This window comes from Myotis brandtii, unplaced genomic scaffold (genome assembly GCF_000412655.1).
Source record: "Myotis brandtii unplaced genomic scaffold, ASM41265v1 scaffold191, whole genome shotgun sequence".
NCBI lineage: Eukaryota > Metazoa > Chordata > Mammalia > Chiroptera > Vespertilionidae > Myotis > Myotis brandtii.
Genome location: NW_005357115.1, coordinates 4,585,459 through 4,604,409, shown reverse-complemented (window position 1 = coordinate 4,604,409; position 18,951 = coordinate 4,585,459). Strand labels below are relative to the sequence as shown.

At 32.6% G+C, this 18,951-nt stretch overlaps 1 protein-coding gene across 1 annotated transcript in view; it reads left to right on the top strand.

The window, feature by feature from the left end:
- The window catches only part of LRPPRC (leucine-rich pentatricopeptide repeat containing), a 74,902-nt gene continuing 55,951 nt past the window's right edge, over positions 1–18,951 (top strand). The window contains 13 exon segments of the mRNA XM_014538461.1: positions 1–10; positions 13–105; positions 2,923–3,044; positions 3,149–3,207; positions 3,863–3,949; positions 4,540–4,666; positions 4,961–5,105; positions 5,431–5,576; positions 5,811–5,916; positions 5,998–6,105; positions 9,978–10,096; positions 11,509–11,602; positions 15,818–15,884. Coding sequence (XP_014393947.1) covers positions 1–10; positions 13–105; positions 2,923–3,044; positions 3,149–3,207; positions 3,863–3,949; positions 4,540–4,666; positions 4,961–5,105; positions 5,431–5,576; positions 5,811–5,916; positions 5,998–6,105; positions 9,978–10,096; positions 11,509–11,602; positions 15,818–15,884 — 1,283 coding nt within the window.

The following is an 18,951-nucleotide window of genomic DNA, read 5'->3' as shown; positions in this document are numbered from 1 at the left end:
ATGCCTTGCTTCTGCTGCGCAGCTGTGGTTCTCTCCTGCCTGAACTAAAGCTCTCAGAGAGGACAGAATTAGCTCATAGGATATGGGACAAACTTCAGGAATTGGGTATGATTATTTGAATATGTGATGTGTATAAAAAGGTGCAGAAAGTTTTTTCCTTTAGTTAAAAAATAAATTTCTTTAAATAAACTCTATAATTTAATTTTATACAAGGGCTACTTGATTCATAAATTTTTTACAATATGATTTATTCAGTGAGTTCTAGTGACATCTAGGGGCATTAAGAATAAAATACATTTTCATCTCAAGTATTACTTTTATGGTAAGCTAAAAAGCAAAATAAAATTAAAAAGGACTTTGGTCTGTCACACCATTTCACTAAGCAGTTCCATTTGTTTGAATTTAGATACAGTTATGCTCTCATTTACAGAAGGATATTCTTCATTGTAGTTTATTTGTAATAGTAAGAAATTTGAACCAATTTTAATGTCCCTCAGTATGGGATTGATTAAATAAATTATGGAGTGTCCATAAAATAGAATATTGTGCAACTGTTAAATAAGGAGTTCTTCATATATGGATGTGAGGTGTTTTTCAAAATATAATAAAAAATTAAGGTGCAGAACAGTATGTATACTATGCTACCATTTTGAAGAAAAATGTTTATATGTTTATGTACATACAAAGCAGTTTAAACTTTGAACTGTTAACATAGCACCTATTTCAAAAAAAATAGCTTAAAAGACCATTTGATAAAATCCAATGTTCATTCCTGATGTAAAAAAAATTTTAAGAATAGATGGGTGTTTCTTTAACATGTTAAAATCTAAAGCCAACAACTAATAAATACCATGTATAATGGCAATGAAATAAGATGTGAAACAATACTGTAAATTACTGTTTTTTAGGTGATGTGCTTGTTTGCCTGTAAAATTCCAGAAAATTAACTTACAATAAAATAGTTGAAAATATTAAATGGTCACGAATCCATAACTTTTCATAGTTAGAAACTAAAATAGATAAAAGTATTCAAGTGTAGTCACAAATATATAAAATACTTAGGAATATCCTTCACGTGATGTGTAGCACTTACATAAACTATAGAATAAAGACAGAGCTTCCCCTGAGAGTTTTGAATTCATCTAGAATTAATTTTGATGACAGGTTCATTTTTTAAGTTTTTAAAAGTGGATATGAAATAAATATATTTCAGAATGGAAAAGAGTTTTCTAAGTGTAAATACAACAGAAAAGTGAAGATAAAGAATTGACCATAAAAACTAGAAATATCTATATGTCAATAAGTCACATGCTTTATAAAAAACACATTGAACTGGGAGAAATATTTGTGAAAAAAGTTATGTGCTAAAATACAAAACCTTACATAGTCATAATGTTAACACCTCAATAGAAAGATAGACGCATTTTCTAGTATAATTGTTCACAAACATGTCTTTCCTCTATATCCTATTTGAGAGTGGAATCCATAACATCTTTTGTTTTCCTCTTTGCTAGGACCATCATGCTTTTTGTGTGCATATTACGCTTAATAAAAAATAAGTGTTTAGTTACTATATGGTAACCTTGTTGCATAATCAGAAAGCAGATGTTGCATTGCACATGGTTTTGTTTAAGACCCTTAACCACCATAGAGTACTATAGTGGTTAAGAGATTGCATTCTCAAGGCAGAACACCTATGTTCAAATTTATGATCACTCACTAACCATGTGGCTTTGGACAAGTAAAAGTCAGTTTTCTTCTTCTGTGAGATGGGGATGATGATAATGCTTGCCTCAAAGCTATTGTGAAGAGTAACTGAGCCTTTATAAGCAGAGAACTTAGCACAGTGCCTGAAACATAATAAAGCACTTTACATGTCTATGTGATAAGATAAAAAATAAATATTGCCCTGACTGGTGAGGCTCAGTTGTTTGGGCATCATCCCGAGCACCGCTAGGTTGTGGGTTCGATTCCCAGTCAGGGCACGTGCCCAGGTTTTGGGCTCAATAGAGCCTCAGTCCCTGGTATTGGGCGTACAGGAGATCGATGTTTGCTCTCATATTGATGTTTCTCTCTCTCCCTCTCCCACTCCCTTTCTCTCTCTCTTAAAAAAAATCAATATAAAATAATATTTTAAAAAATTCCCCAAATATTAATTTAACAGAATAGGTCTCTGCTCCCTTGAATCTCAAGTTGATAGCAGACACTGACCATAGGCCTATGTAGCCACAGGCAGGTGAATAAAGATATTTAATTCATGAAAATTTTGTAAAACATGTTAATACTGGATTGATCTGATCACCCTGATGTGATGAGTGGGTATAGTAAGTCTGAGTGGTAACCTTAATTAATGCGGCCTTAGGCAAGATAGTTGCAGAAGGAAAACAAAGGTCATTGGAATACAGGTAATTAATAAAAGCAGAATAGAAATGGTGTTCAGCAACTGAGTATGGAGTGGAATTGGAACCTGTCAAAATCTTTGAGTAGCCTGGTTAGTAAGTAAGCAGAATTACCAGCATAGTCCTACCTGTGTAAACAGCTATAGTCACAATCCGTCCATCTCAGTGTCTGTAATGTGGCAAGGACTGCTTTATGTAGAAAGATCTTTCAGTCACTTTAAATACAGGGGAATTGTCAGCATTTTCTAACAGGGAGGGAATACTATGCTTCATAAGTAAGAGACCTCTTAATATCTGAATAGGCAGTTACTTGTAACTATAGTAATTCAGTAATTACTGTCTTGCATGTTTAGCTTGCTCTATCTGTTCTGACAGGCTTTCTATATAAGTGGGTCTAAGTTCTCTGTGAAATACTTAAGTGATCATTTACTCTTGTTGTTTGTTAAATTTACATGTTTTAGTTGTGATAAAGAATATGATCTTAAGCGTTCTTCTAAAAATCTGATTTAAATTTCATTTGTAGGTACTGTGTATGATGTAAGTCACTATAATGCTTTACTTAAAGTCTACCTTCAAAATGAACATAAATTTTCACCAACTGACTTCTTGGCAAAGATGGAGGGAGCAAACATTCAACCAAATCGTGTAGGTAGCTGTTATTATAAATGTTTGTTGTCACATCCACTCTTCTTTTTTTCTTTACTAGGAATATTATTTAAAAAATATTAACTGGCCCATTTCATTAACAGGTAACATACCAGAGATTGATTGCTGCTTATTGTAATGTGGGAGATATTGAAGGTGCCAGGTATGGAACTCTATAAAAGTATTTATAAACAAACAAATATTTAAGTCTTGTAAACCTAGAATATTTCACTCTCTTTTTTGAGTTTCTTTTTAATGAGGGAAATTATTTCAGAAGTATTCTAATCTAGCATATGTGGTAATATGACTTCTATATACAATATAAATTTATGTAAGAGGTGAAAGATAAGTAACAATTGTTATTTTAATTAAAATTTAACTTATTGAAGCAGAGGTTTAAAATTGTTGAGATATAAAGCTAGCTTTACTTTAAAGGAAATGTTCTTAGCTATTTAAATTGTATTCATTTATAAAATTTATTTGTCTCACAGGTTCATATAAAATCAGTTGTAACATTTCTCTGCTTGTGTAAAATTTATTACTACTTTTGGATAGAGGGTTTAGGAAATAAGGGATATATGGAAATGTACAATCTTATTTTTAACTCATTGAACTTTAATAAACTTTATGCTTTTTAAAGGTTAATTAGTATCATAGAAGAAACAATCAGATTTTTAAAAATTACTATTTTTATTTAACAAGAGTACTCCAAGACTATTGATATATTTTCAAGGAATGGGGTTTTGTGTGTACGTGTTCTAGAAAGTGTTTTTGATGTATAATTCCAAGGAGTATTTTTATTTCATTTTTTATTGCAGCAAGATTCTTGGATTTATGAAAACTAAGGATCTTCCAGTCACAGAGGCAGTATTCAGTGCCCTTGTTACAGGGCATGCAAGAGCTGGGTATGTTCAACCTAAAGTTTTGTTGTCAGGCAAGGTTTAAATTATAGAAAAATATTGTAGAAAATCTTAAACCATGTTTATCAACCTCCTCAAAAAAAAAGTTTGAGCATGTGATATAGAACCTGCACATTTAAAAAATACCTTATTTTTAAATTTATCAGTTTCACAAACATTCATTTGAAAATACTCAGTTGTAAAAATTGGGACTGGCCAAAGGTGACTGACTGACTTTGTAAAGTTTATTAACTGATCTGCTGGTGCCCTGGAAAATATTTTTTTGATGTGAAGAATAATTTGCTAAAAAGGTAAATTTGAGTTGTAACATATTTGGTGAAAGAATACACATTCTTTAATGTCTATGTAGTCATTATACAGTTTGGTTTTTCTTTTGTAAAAATTACCTGTAAAAACTTGGGATGTTTATGATCTTTATTTCTAAAACCTTTAACCAGTTTAATACGTATTTTCCTTTTCTGATGTTACCATGTTTTTAATTTTGATAAGTATAGGTATACATTTGAGATTGAATGATATATTACATTTGGCAGTATTATGGTAACCTGTTTTATTTTCCTTGAATTAACTTAAAGAGATATGGAGAATGCAGAGAATATTCTCACAGTGATGAAAGAGGCTGGAATTGAGCCTGGTCCAGACACATATCTAGCCTTATTGAATGTGTATGCTGAGAAGGGTGACATTGACCATGTTAAGCAGGTATGACTTATTGTATAAATAAACATACTTTAAAATCATTTTTATAAACTTACAGAAGAATATAGTTTTTATCTGTTTTTAAAGATATCTCTTGAAAGTAATAGTATTGATAGGAGAATTCCTATAGTTTGGTACCTTGGTGTTGAAGCAGAATATTTCTGTTTTATAAGGGAAGTCTCAAATCTTTAGAAGATATATGTTCCTAATTAAAATTTTTGTATTTTAATATATTTAGCTTTAATTTAAAAATACTGCTTTCTGACTTACTCTTCTAATTTCTGGAACTATCTATAGACTCTGGAGAAGGTGGAGAAGTCCGATCTTTACCTTATGGACCGTGATTTATTGCAAATTATCTTTAGCTTCAGTAAAGCTGGGTATCCTCAGTATGTCTCAGAAATTTTGGACAAAATTGCATATGAAAGAAGATATATTCCAGGTAGTTTTATAAATTTTACTTTCATGATTTTTGTAATCATCTGAATGACTGCTTTTACATGATGAAAAGGGCATTCTCTAACAGTAGGGGGGATGTGATAGATGAACATAGGACTCAAAGTTAGCTTAATAAACTAAAAAACTTGAGTTAATGGATACATTGGAATGTTTTGATGTGTAAGTGTTCCATTATTACTTAGGATATTTTAAAGGATAGTATTATATCCTTTTGGTGTTTGTTGTTCATAAGTTTGTCTTTCATATTGGTTGAAGTGTAAAAGTATTATTCAGTTCAGTAACAAAAGATGTCTTCGTTTTCTTCCCAGATGCAATGAACCTTATTTTGCTTTTAGTCACTGAAAAATTGGAAGATACAGCATTGCAAGTTTTATTAGCATGTCCTTTATCAAAGGAAGATGGTCTGAATGACTTTGGCAGTTTCTTTTTACGGCACTGTGTGACTATGAATACGGTATTCTGTTCATTTTTACATTGTAGACAGTGTAATGGGTAGTGAAATAAGATTTTTTAAAAGTATAAGGACCTGTTATGAGATTAGACCAAACATAAATACTATGAAAACTTTGTTTTTGTATTGTAAGATGATGGATAAAAAGAGGATGAGAGGTTCAGACTTTCAACCCAAAAGTGTTAGAATATTTGCAGAAGATCAAAGGGAGCTGATGTGTTCTTTTTTTCCCCCTAGCCTGCAGAGAAGCTGAAAGACTACTGTAAGAAGTTAAAGGAAGCCAAGCTGCATACATCTCCTTTGCAGTTCACACTGCAGTGTGCTTTACTAGCCAATAAAATTGGTACTGTATTTTCATAATTAAAACCAACAAAAATAAGTTTTTCTGAGGTAGCTTTGTAATATTTAATGGTATCTCTTTCAGATTTGGCAAAAGCTCTAATGAAGGCTCTGAAGGAAGAAGATTTTCCTATCAGAACTCATTATTTCTGGCCGTTGCTAGTTGGACATCAGAAGGAGAAAAATGTTCAAGGTTAGGTTTTGCCTTTTACAGATTTATAATGGCTCAGAGATCCAGGGTAGCAGTTTCTATACACATCTACTTGAATTCTTTGGGAAAGCGTACTTATTCCTGAGTACGAGATCTCCTGAGAAAATTGAGTTGATTTAAATCATATCATCAGCATTTAAAAAACCAAATGGTAATGGATTTCTTTCATCTTAATTACATTAATTTTATTTATAAAGTCATCTCTGATTTTGATACTCAAACTTGTGAGTATAGTTTTAAATAAATAGTTCATTTTTATGTTTTTCTAAAATTCTTTAGTTTTTTATTTTATATATAGAGTTTGAAATAAGTTTGCCTCACCTTATTGAAGATAAAGTTATATATAATTAGGCCATTTTCTTTGTGGACCAGTCTGTTTCTCCTTAACAGAGCTGAGTTATAATAATAGGAAAGACAAACTTTCATTGCACAATGAGTGCTCATGACCTGACAGCCTGCTGATTGAAGGGCAGAAACGTTCAGTCTTTCAGGTTCTTAAGTACATTTAAGCATTTAGCATACTTTTTTCTTGTACACATGGGATATCTATAGGACATGAATAAGAATTGAACAAATATTAAATTTTAGAGTACAGTATCTAATTCTTTGGTTTGCATTATTGGTAATTCAGAAAGAGTAGTATCATAAAAAGATGCTTTTAACGGAAGTACTTCCCCCTTGGGGAAACAAAAAATGGTCTTTTTCATTTTATCTCAAAGTGTAATGTGCTTAGAATGAGATGCAGAGCTGTTAGTATGACATTGGGTGACAAACAGAATGCACAAACAACAAAAAAGTGCTTTTAGCAGACTTTCATATTGCAATTTTATTTTAAATATATAGCTGTCTTCTGGCTTAAAGGAAATAGTGAAACAAGTATTCCCTAATTGTTTCTGGCTATAAAAGTCTCTAAATCCTTTTTAGAAAAATCTTTGGAAAACAATATGCTAGTTGATTAACTCTTTGCATAACCTCCAATTCTGAAAGCTTGAAGAAGTAATCTTTAACCCATATTTTTGAACCACAGAAAGTTTACATCGTTCCATAAAAATGAGTGGGCATATAAGTAAGTATTGTCCACCTTTCCACAGATATGAAAATATTTTTGAGACTCCTGTTTAAATGTTTGTTGCTTCATCAGGTAAATTTGCTTTCCTCAGCCATAGCACTGTATCTAGTCTTGAATTGGATATCATATTTTCACACTTAGTACATACAAAAGGTAATTTTTTTTCTGTACATGTAGCTCACACTAGTAGAAAAGTGGGCATTTTATCTTGAATCTCTTTTCTAAGAACCTTAGAATTTAGGTTTGTGAGGTGACTTATTGAAAGCTCAAATTATATTGATGAAGGAACTGAGAGCCACAGAGAGATTTAGTGAGTGACCTTAAGTTCCACATCTAGCTGTCAGTGGTGCTGGGATTACATGTGAGGATTTCTGCCCTCCCTACTAGACGTTTGTAAATATTATGCTAAATTTATTTTATGAAAATTTTTAGCTATTGATTAAAAATTAGATACTGATTTTTGCATTAGGGACATTTTAAAAAGTGTTACCAAGTTTTTAATCAGTGAAGGTTTTTAAAAAAATTAATTTGTCTTCCAGTTACAGTTGGCATGCAATATATTAGTTTCAAGTGTTTCAACATAGTGTTTAGACATTTATATATCTTACAAAGTGACCACCTTCGTGAGTACCCATCTAACACCATACATAGTTATTACCATATTTTATTCCCTGCGCTGTACTTAACATCCCTATGACTTTATAACTGACAATCTGTACTTCTTAATCTCTTTCACCTTTTTCACCCATTCCCCAACCTCCCAGAGTCAGTGAAGGTTTATCTGGAAAAATAGAAAAGCTGAGAAAGGTAACTTGAGAGTACAAGATATTGTCAATTGTTTTACAGTTTTTAAAAACTAGTTTCTCCTTGGCAGGAGATTCAGAAATATAGTAAAGTAACATATTCTACAACCTTCCTTCATGTAACAGGGAAATGGCAGTATATAATCTCTAGTTTCTTTAGTGTACGGTAAGCAACTAGCATTCTTATTACTGTAGTGAGTTTGTTCTTTGTCCAGGGAAAGTCACATATAAAAGAAGAAAATAATGGCTGTAGTGATGGAGGATGTAGAGGAATGTTTCCTGTGGAATAAATAAAACCATTCAGGATAAGAACGATATTTAGGGTCAGATCAAATTGCACCAAGAGTTTTCAACAATAGGGTGATGAAATTTTTATTGAATTCTGAAATTTTTCTGGCTGCAAATTTAGCCATGACCAGCCACTAAGACAGCCTCTTACAATGACTTCCTCATGGTTCATCTCATTAGTATTTTCTTTGTGGCACAAATGGAAAAGTCATCACTTAGAATTTTAGCAAGTTGGCCTGAATAAGAAGAAATAACCCAGAATAACTAAGGATCTACATCTCTTGGTATATTTAGAAACTATAAAAATAAGAATATAGGAAGGGTAAAATATATGGAAGAGCCGATAAGAAAGCCTAAATGCCAGTTGAGTGAAGTGTTTGAATAGAGAGTATTTTCAAAAAGTAAGAAATTGGGTCCTAATAAAGTGAGTGCTCTGGTTAGAGTCTAAAATCACGTAAATGGTCATAGTTAGTGAAAGTTGATCAGGTAAACCATTTATCTTTCCCAAAAGTTTGAACTATTTTAATTCTTATAAAATTTTTGGGGTGGAAACTTTCCTCTAGAATCATAAACTTTCTTATGACAGTATTTGAAATTTTTTATTAGATTGTTTATTTAGTCTTAGTTTAGATTTTCTAAGTTCACAGAGCTTTCGGATCCGTGTTATGATTATTTTAATCTTTTTAAAAAAGAAATATGAATTGTATTTTTTAGAAGGATGTAGGTATGTCAGATCAGTCACCTTTTTTCTCCTTACTGATAAATGTTTCTTCCCATCTGACTATATTATTATTTTTAAAAAATCCTCACTTGGGTCATGCCTTGAGAGAGAGAGAGACACTGATGTGAGAGTGAAACATCAATCAGTTGTATGCACCCCAACTGGGGATCAAACCTATAATCAGGGTATGTGCCTTGAGCGGTAATCGAACCTGTAACATTTTGGTATATGGGACAATGCTCCAACCAGCCTAGTGAGCTACACCAGCCAGAGCCTGACTGTATTACTGAAGTGAATATTTTTGGTATACTTTCTGAGAATGCCTGAGGTATTGACTGAACTTATCTGAGGGAGTGACTGAACCCAGATCTTATTAAACCTATTTTAGTTTCGGTTAGAAAAAACATTTGTTATAAATGCTAGTAACACAGGTCATCTGGTAAGCAGAATGTACTCTTCCTCCTGATAAACATTGGAAAAAAAATGAATTAAGAGAATAAAAAGTATTTGAGGTGTAGATGATTAGGTGAAGTGTTTTGTACAGAATAAAGTTATCAGTATGTTGACCATTTTCACACATTAGAAAATTATATGGTTACTTTATGCTACATTTATTCTACATAATATCTAAGGAAATTTTAAAAATTCTTAGAGTGTTTTAAAATGAGAAAATTAAATCATTATTGTTACTATTAATATTTATTTAATACTTTTAGGGTTTCACACATTATTTTCTTTTAATTTTTATGACTGCCCTGAGAGGTAAGTAGGGTGCATTATTATAATCTTTTCTACATTAAGAATTTCACTTATCTTATTTCCCAGTTCTGTTATTTTCTGCTTTCTTTTTTAGGCAAACAAAATGCTGAGTATTTTTCATTATGATTCAGAAGCTGAATGAACTAAACTTTCTGATCTTTTGTTAATTTATTACAAATTCTTCATCTCGGTGCTTTTAAATTTTATCTTATAGGTATAGTTAAAGTCCTCAAAGAAATGCATGAAATGGGAGTAAATGCTGATCAGGAGACATACGTAAATTATGTGTTTCCATCCTTTGATAGTGTAAAGTCAGTTCGTGCTGTATTGCAGGTGAGTTCAAATATGATTTTAATTTCATAATTAAAGAGAACGTCTTGCCTCCCTAATGTTTTGTGTGACTAAAAAGAAAAAAGTCATTAAGCTGAGCACTAAAAATGGTCGTGTCTGTATGCAGTTTTCTAAAGTTTTGTAAAAATATTGGTAATCTTAAAAAACCTTAAAGTAAAGCAGCATTATTGTGTGTTGAAAGATAATATGCCAATATCAGAAAATATTTAAATAAAACATTATTTGCGCCTTAATCCCACTATGTAATGCAGCTATAATTTTCATTTTTTGAATATTACTTTTCACTTCTATATGAATTTTCATAATACACTCAGTATATTTACTATTCTGTTTTTTAAAAATAATCTTTTGTTCGACTCCAAAGCATTATTTTCCTGACCAATGTGTCCTGTCTGCATGAGAATAGGAAAGGCCTTTATGAAGAAATTGACTTTTGTATCAGCAAGGGTTGCACTTTCCATGTTCTCCATTTTCAAAACAAAGTGCTTGCTACATAGAATTAGGGACAACATGGCAGAGCATCAAATACTTTAATAAGAAATATTTTGTTCAAAATATCTGGTTCCTAGGTGGTTATTCACATGATACCTTGACTTTTTTTTTTTATTATTAGAGCGTTCTTTTCTTTCTTTGAAATAATTACATAATTACAACCTTCTGAAAGATAGATTTTATGTCTTGAGTGTCTTTACCTCTCTTCTCTGAGTTCTTAGCAGGGTATTTTGAGCCTGTACATATTTTATTGTTAAAAAAAGAATTAGAAAAATAATTTCCTACATATTCTTATTTCCCTAAATCTCCTTTTTTTAACTTGGCACCTTTCCATTATAGTATGTAACTCTACCAATTATTTTTTATGCTTGCATGCTGTGTTATTGTATGGATATACCATAATTTATTTTTATTCATTGCTTATTATTGATTGGGTAGTTTTTAATATTGTGCTATTATACTGTGACTTAGAAAGTATATTTGAGCTAATTTTTGGCTTCTGTACTTAAATTATTAAACAAATGATCATGTTAGGAAAAGTGAAAACCACTTGGAGATAAATTAAACTTTATTTTTACCTAACTGTCCCAAATGTTATTTTAGATCAGTGCATTCAATTTTCATTTTATTTTAAATTAGAGAATTGTTCTAAATGTTATCAATAATAAATTTTTCCTAGAAGGAAGGCATTCTAAGGGTAACAAATTATCTGAAATTGAAGATAAGCATTTAATTTGGAATGTTGGAACTGTTGCTGAAGTTCAGTTACTTGATTTACATATTCTAGAAATGAAGGATTGTCAGAATATGGTGATATAAATAAATGGGAAAATAGGAAATTTGAATAGCATATCAAAATGTTTTTAGCTAAGGCATAATATTGAAATGTGCTTTATCCCTAGGAAAATGGATGTCCATTTGAAAGTAATATATTTTCTCAAGCTGAATTGAGAAGTGAAGCAATAAGTGGGAACTTAGACTATGTTTTATCATTTTGTAAGTATGCAACATTAGCAGTAAACTTGATAGGTGTGGTTTTAGTTACTAATGAAAGCATACAGGATAGTTATTGCCCTCAATGCCTACCTCAGTGTAGTTCAAGGTAATTTCCTTGAAAGCAAGGAATTTTTTATGTTTTGTTTAAGTCAAACTGATAAGGCAGCTTATGATTTGATCTTGTGGATAATTTGGATGTAATTTTGAAGTTAAAAGAACCTTAGAGATAACATGGTGGTAGGTGAAACTGGGGATCCAGAAGACTTGGGTTTTGTTTATGGGACCTGGAATAAGCCTCTCTACCTTTTTTTGCTTCAGTTTCATGAAATGGGAACAGTATTACCTATCTATCTATCTATTTGTGAAAGTTGTGAAAATCATAATGAGATACTGTCTGAAACTGTTTGCTAAACTAACTTCTAGTTTAGCTGCAAGTTACATAAAGCCAGTCCTCAGTAACAAAAACACAGCAAATTTTTACTAAATTCTTTTAAATGCAAAGTTGCTTTACAATGTTCATCATGTTAATAAAATTACCTCCATTGATAGATAAAGAAAGGCATAGAGAAGTTAAATGACTTGCCCAAAGTTAGCAATTTGGCTAGAACCAACATTTTCTATCTTCAACCTTGTTCTTTTCACCATAGTACATTTTAATAATTAGGACATTTCTTAACGTCTTCACTTTTTAACATATTTATGATGTTACTTGGGAGTTTTTTAGATCTTGTGAAGAAAATATTATTTAAAAACAAGACACAAACTTTAATTTCTAACCCCTAGAACAGGGGTGGGCAACCTTTTTGTGAGTGCGTGCCAAAACCAGCAAAATCTCTGACTCAAAATTCTTCTGCTTGCCAACCCTAATTTTTTGAGAACATGTTACGCCTACTTGATATCTCTTAAGGTGTATGTATGTGAAGAACCTTGAAGAAATAATAAAATTCATTCGAGTGACAAAAACACAGTATATGATGATGAAAAATACATTTATTTTTTTAATGTATACATGTACACTGATAGTCCAACAGAAAACTTTATGACTCCGTTTGATATTATCAGTGGGACTTTTGCTGCTGCATCAGTGATGACAGAGATTTTACATCAGGTTTATTTTTCGTGACCTTCAGAGATAATGCGCGAGCTACTACTTTCATCCGCCAGGCTACTCCTATTACGAGACTTAACAAAATTCATCACTGAGAACAAAGATTCATAAGCGTATGTGGATGATACTAAAACACTGGTCGGATCTAGGAAGGCAGGGAGAGTTAAGGCAGAGGCATAGAAATTGCTCTTCCCCTCTCTTGTCAATCCATGTCTATGGTCTTTAAGATAACTTGTTATGTAAAATTATTTATTTATCTAAGATGCACTTACACTGAATTTATCTAAAAAATAAAAAAGTCGATATTAAGAAAAAAATTGTAAATGGAAGATTATAAGAGAGGGTTTTGCGTGCCAGCAAAAGTTACTGGCGTGCCATGTTTGGCACACATGCCAGGGGTTGCCCACCCCTGCCCTAGAATATTAAAAGTTAAGCTCTGATTAATGTATATTCAATTTTATAGGTGGAAACTTTGTAAAAACCAGATAATTGGTATATATTATCTGTGTATATGTTATTTAAAATAGTTCATAATATTGTAAAGAAAAGACAAAATATTCAGTATGAAAATTAGTGATGGTTAGGGGTGTAGTTATTTGAGTTGAAGGTTGTGTAATAATGCTGGCTGCTGGCTGAGTGTATTGATTTTGCCTTCCACTCTATATAATATATAGATTTTCCATTGTGACAAGATGAAAACAGAAACATTAGCTGAGGAATCTGGGCATATACATGAGAGCTGCCATTGCTCATTATTATACCATCCATTCCACTGCATTGTCAACCCCTTGATTTTTCAGACTTGTTTGTTGCTAAGGAAACTAGATGTTTTCTCATCAGCAGCCTTCAACTTGCTGAGATGTTTCTGCTCGCCTTTTTAACGAATAAAAACTTGACAATATTCAGTAAAATACTAATTTGAATAGTATAAAAATAAATGTTCAAGAGATTATTTATTAAATTAGAAAAGAAATTCCGGGAACTTTAAGACGAGAGCAGTTCAGTTCACACCTGTCATTGCCTCCTCTCTTCTATTGATTTGCAGGTCTCTGGAGATTAGTTAGTTCTGTAATTGCTGGTAATCACTGTTGGCAGCTCCTAGGTCTGCACTTTTGGTTACCATATCACAAGGATGGCTTATCAAGATGGAGTTTGTGGAGTAGTAGGAAACATTTTCCCACTTGTGTTTGTAGGCATGAAAAATTAATTTGATCAAGCAAATTAAAGGTTGTTGAAAGACTATTTGCTTGAGTGACTAAATAACATCATTTTAAAAATGATTTTTGGATTTTCAAATCTATATATATAAAAGCCTAATATGCAAAGTGTCCCCTCGGGAGTTTGACCGACCAGGAGTTAGATCACTTCCTATGACGTGCGCTGACCACCAGGGACGGAACAAAGGGAGGCCCCAGCCAACAGCCAGGGAAGGGAGGCCCTGGTCAGCAGCCACTAGGGACCCTACCTGTGCACAAAATTCGTGCACTGGGCCTCTAGTATTGTATAAAAAACCCTGAGAAATTTATGCTTCTTGGTGAAGGGCTATAACAGGTGGTCTAAAACAATTCTCCTTATGTGTGTGGGTTAAATTTTTATTCACATTTAGGAGAGATGAGCAAATAATGTTACAATGTACTGTGACTTTTCCCATGAGGTTTTTTTTTAAGTTAACCAGGTATAGTATCTTAATCTTCACGTAAACTGTGTTTATTGTCTTCAGAATTTGCTTCCACTGTGAGTTCCTCTATAATTCAATTCATCTTGGACCATTCAGTACCCAAATTACATGTTTACTGAAAAGATTAAGTCAATTTTTTATAACATGGCACCACTTTTTTTAAAATAAATATCCCGAGTATATTTTTCCCATTGATTTTTGGAGAGAGAGAGAGAGAGAGAGAGAGAGAGAGAGAGATTGAGAGAAAAACATTGATGTGAGAGAAACATATTGACTGGTTGCCTCCTGCATGCACCCCAACTGGGGGCAGGGAGCAAACCCCACAACTGAGGTACATGCCCTTGACCGGGAATTGGTCCCTCAACCCTCCAGTCCAAGGGCTGATGCTCTAACCACTGAGCATCTGGCCAGGGTTAACATGACACCATTTTATTTTATTTTTATTTTACATGGCACCATTTTAATGCAGTACCATGGAAAATACATTTAGGAGATAGCTACTGTGATTCTATCCCTTGCTACTTAAGGTCTGATTCTAATACTAAGGCCAATAAGACTTAAACATACAAGGATGCAGACTGTTAAAAGACAAAATGAGTAGTAGAGCAAACAAATGCTCAGAAAAGTGAAAGATCAATATAAATCAACTAGAGGCCCAGTGCACGAAATAAGTGCAGGGTCCATAGTGGCTGCTGGCTGCTGGCTGGGGCCTCCCTTCCCCGGCTGCCAGATGCCAGCCAGGGCCTTCCTTCATTCCGTGCCACTTCCTGGTCAGCACACGACATAGCAAGTGATTAAACTCCCGGTCGGTCGAACTCCTGAGGGGACACTGCATATTAAGCTTTCATATAAGTAGATTATATAACAAGTAAAGGCCTATTTTATGACTTCAGGTTGTTACTCTCTCATGAAAGCTTGTCATTGATCATAGTGAAAAATAGAATGAGAAAGTGTGAATGGTTTAATAGAACCCAATCCCACTCCCAGAAAAGTTTTCCTCCTCATCTACTGTCTTTAAAGATCAGGGGTACCATAAGGTATTTACATTCTGTCCCTTTGTAGTGCCACACTGCCCATTTAATATGCAGCCTCAGGATTTGTACTAGGCTGACTCTGAGTATGCTGGTAGATTAGTTACTGTCATATATATGAAATAATATGAATAAGTTCATTAGTTATACTTATACACGTGAAAACTAAGTAAAAGTGTTTCAAATGGATAGTTTACATTGTATTATATTGAATATAGTATAGTATATAATACTGCAATATCTAGTAATTATTTATATATGAAAATATTTCCATTTTAAACATAAAATTTCCGAAATGAGTATTAAAAGATATTGGTATAAAAGTGTTTCCAAATAAGTTGATAATTTAAGTTTTTGTCTTTGGTCTGAGATTTAATGATGACAATTTTCTTTTGCAGTGGAATCAAATACATTGCCTTTCTCATTTACTTCTTTGAGAGGCACCCTAATTCTAGGCTTTAGGAGGTAAGATGATCACCTTATATGTCCTTTACCTGAATATGGTCTGATTTCTACTGTCTTTTTGACCTACTATATAAGAAAAGACAGATATTATTCTAAATCTTCCAATGTCCTAGTTACTTGAAATGATCTTAAATCTATTTTATTCTTTCTACTAAGTAGTTACATTGAGTTTATGCAGCCTTTTATACCATCTTTTCCAAGAAATACACACCAATTTGGTAAAGGTCTTGTTTTAATGAAGAAAGCACTACGTATTTGAATTATGGCGAATTGGAGTTATAGACAAATTTATATGTATGTTTGATTTATACTTTGAATATTTAATTACAAGGTGACTTTTATTCAATATAATACTGTGTTCCTCCTCTGTGTGCTCAGGGAATGTTAATGACCTTTTTCTTCCCACTTTTGTTTTTTTGAAAACATTCAAACATAAAGAAAAATGGAAAGAATAGTAAAGGAAACATCCACATACCCTTTATATAGATTTACCATTTGTTGATATTTTGCAATATTTACTTTTTTATATACTCTTATAAGTTGCTTTCTTATATACTCTTTCTCAGTATTTACTTGCTTTCTTATATACTCTTTCTCAATATTTATTTGCTTTCTTATATATTCTTTAGATATAGATATATGTATAGCTATGTATATGCACATTGAGGTGGAGCAAACTTGTACATACATACACTGTTACTTCTTTTTTACTGAACCACTTGAAGTTGTAGACATACAGATGATACTGGATCCTTCAGCTTACAACTCTTAAAAATAGGTCATCTGTATAATTACAATACCAATATCACTCCAAAAAATTAATAATGCTATAATATCACCATATTTAGATTGTCATAGTTCTGACTGTTTTGCCTTTTTTTTTTTGGTGCCGAAACCTGCCTGTCATATTATTTTTTATTGAGGATTTAATTAAGGTCATGTATTGCGTTTGATTGCTGTATTTATATTCTCTTAATTGAGAATAGTTCCCTTAACTGTTTTGTCTTTTATAATACTGACTTTTTTTTAAGAGTCCAGGCTACTTATCTGTAGAATGTACCTGCCACATTTCTGTCTGAATTTTTTTCTCATGATCAGACTCAGATTGAACATTTTTAGCTAGAATACTTCATAGGTGATAAGTATTTCTTATTGTCTCAAGAGTTATAATGTCAGGTGTCAAATATTGGTGCCATCAACTAAGTTTGAACGCTTGGTTATGGTAGTGGTTCCCATATGTCTCCTCTGCAAAGGAACCTTACCCACTTTGTAATTAGTAAGAAGTCTATAGGTAATACTTTGAGACAATGTGTCTATCCTGTTTCCTAGCACCTTTCACTCAGTGGTTTTAGCAGCCATTGGTAATCCTTGTTGAATCAATTGTTAACAGTGGGATTGCGAAAGGATGAGTATTTAATGACATTCCTTATAGAGTCCAAATTAACTACCTGCAACTCCTGTAAGTATTAGCACATAACAGATCGACTTAGTTACTCTGTATCAAAAATAATTATTTCTCATTGTCAGAAATATTAGAATTTATAGACTATTAAATGAGATATCATAGTCACTTGAGCTAATTCTAAGGGAAACTTGAGTATGCCTTTCAGTGTTGGAATTCGATTTTGGGGATACTTAGCTACCTTTAATATAATCTGCCTCCTGGTGGTAGGTCCAGGATCTATGAGGCAATAGTTCAGCATGTGTTCTGGAACCTGTTTTGGCCAAGATTAATTTTTTATACTATCCAACAATAATTTTGGAAAACCAACAATGTTTTCTTCATATCTTTTGAAAGTAGTATTTAAGAGGCAATTTAGTATTTCTGTAAATTGATAAGCTCAAGAAATGGTCATTGTTTACCAATCTAAAGTTTCCCAATTTATAGATTAAATTGTCTAACCTATGTAGGCAAAAACACCTGTAAAAACTATTTAAATTCAATACTGCTTAGGTAAGGTGAGATTATTCAAGATTATTAGGGAATTTTTACTTTTAACCTTTTTTTTTTAAAGGCTATTTTTGAGAATATATATTTAAAGGGCATTTAGATCTAACTGATAAAGTTAGTAAATTCTTATGTCAAATCAAGGGCAAGAAAAAGTTTAGCATAAATAAGACTTTCTTTTCTCCCAACAGTAATGCTAGCTTAACGAAGTTCAAATGAGAAATATTATTGAAAACCACCACTAGAAATATTGAATGACTTCTAGGAGACAATGTGTCACTGAAGCTAGGTCACAACTTAGCTGGGAGTATTGCATTTCAAAAAGAGAAATGCTTCAGAATTTCCGTGGAGGCATTTAGGTCTTCATAGTCTACAGAGAAAGAGCTCTGTGATCTAAGGAGGAATTTCTGACCCATTGGCAGCAGTCTGAAGTTGGCAGGTGGGAGTCTACTGTTGAAGTGGGGCTGCTTTTCATATGTTAAAAAAAAAAAATCAAGTTTCTGTTGCTAGTCCTATTGAAGTCACCAAGTTAAATGCCATTAATACTCAGTTTTCTCCTACCCATTCACAGCCCTGAAGAAGCTTAAGTAGGAGACTATTTAAGTAGATGTATTGAATGTATTGACAAAGGGATTTTAATATTTGATTCAGCATCAAATGAAGTAGAAGGTTACATTAATGCCAAGATAATGGATTGTAATGACATGATTATGTCTGCTACCTTTTGCACACTCCCTCCTGGGGATCAAGCCCACAACCCAGGCATGTGTCCTGACCAGGAATTGAATTGGCCACCTGTTGGTGCATGGACTCAATCAACTGAGCCACACTGGCCAGGGCAGAATAGATTTCTTAAACTCAGCTTATTAATTTTGAGAGTTGGAATAGAGATGTGAAATTTAGACAAGAGTTGGTATGTGTTTATTTTTTATTTTCTAGAGTTTTCAAACATTCACAAAAGTAAAACTCCCAAGTCCCCATCACCTGGCTTCAGCAGTTAAGATTTTGGCAATCTTGTTTCATATATTCCTTTTTCAACCCACCTCCATCCCCACCCCCCTTTTTTTCTGTACTGTTTAAATTATATACTTCTTATTAGTCTATCTATAAATACTTTAC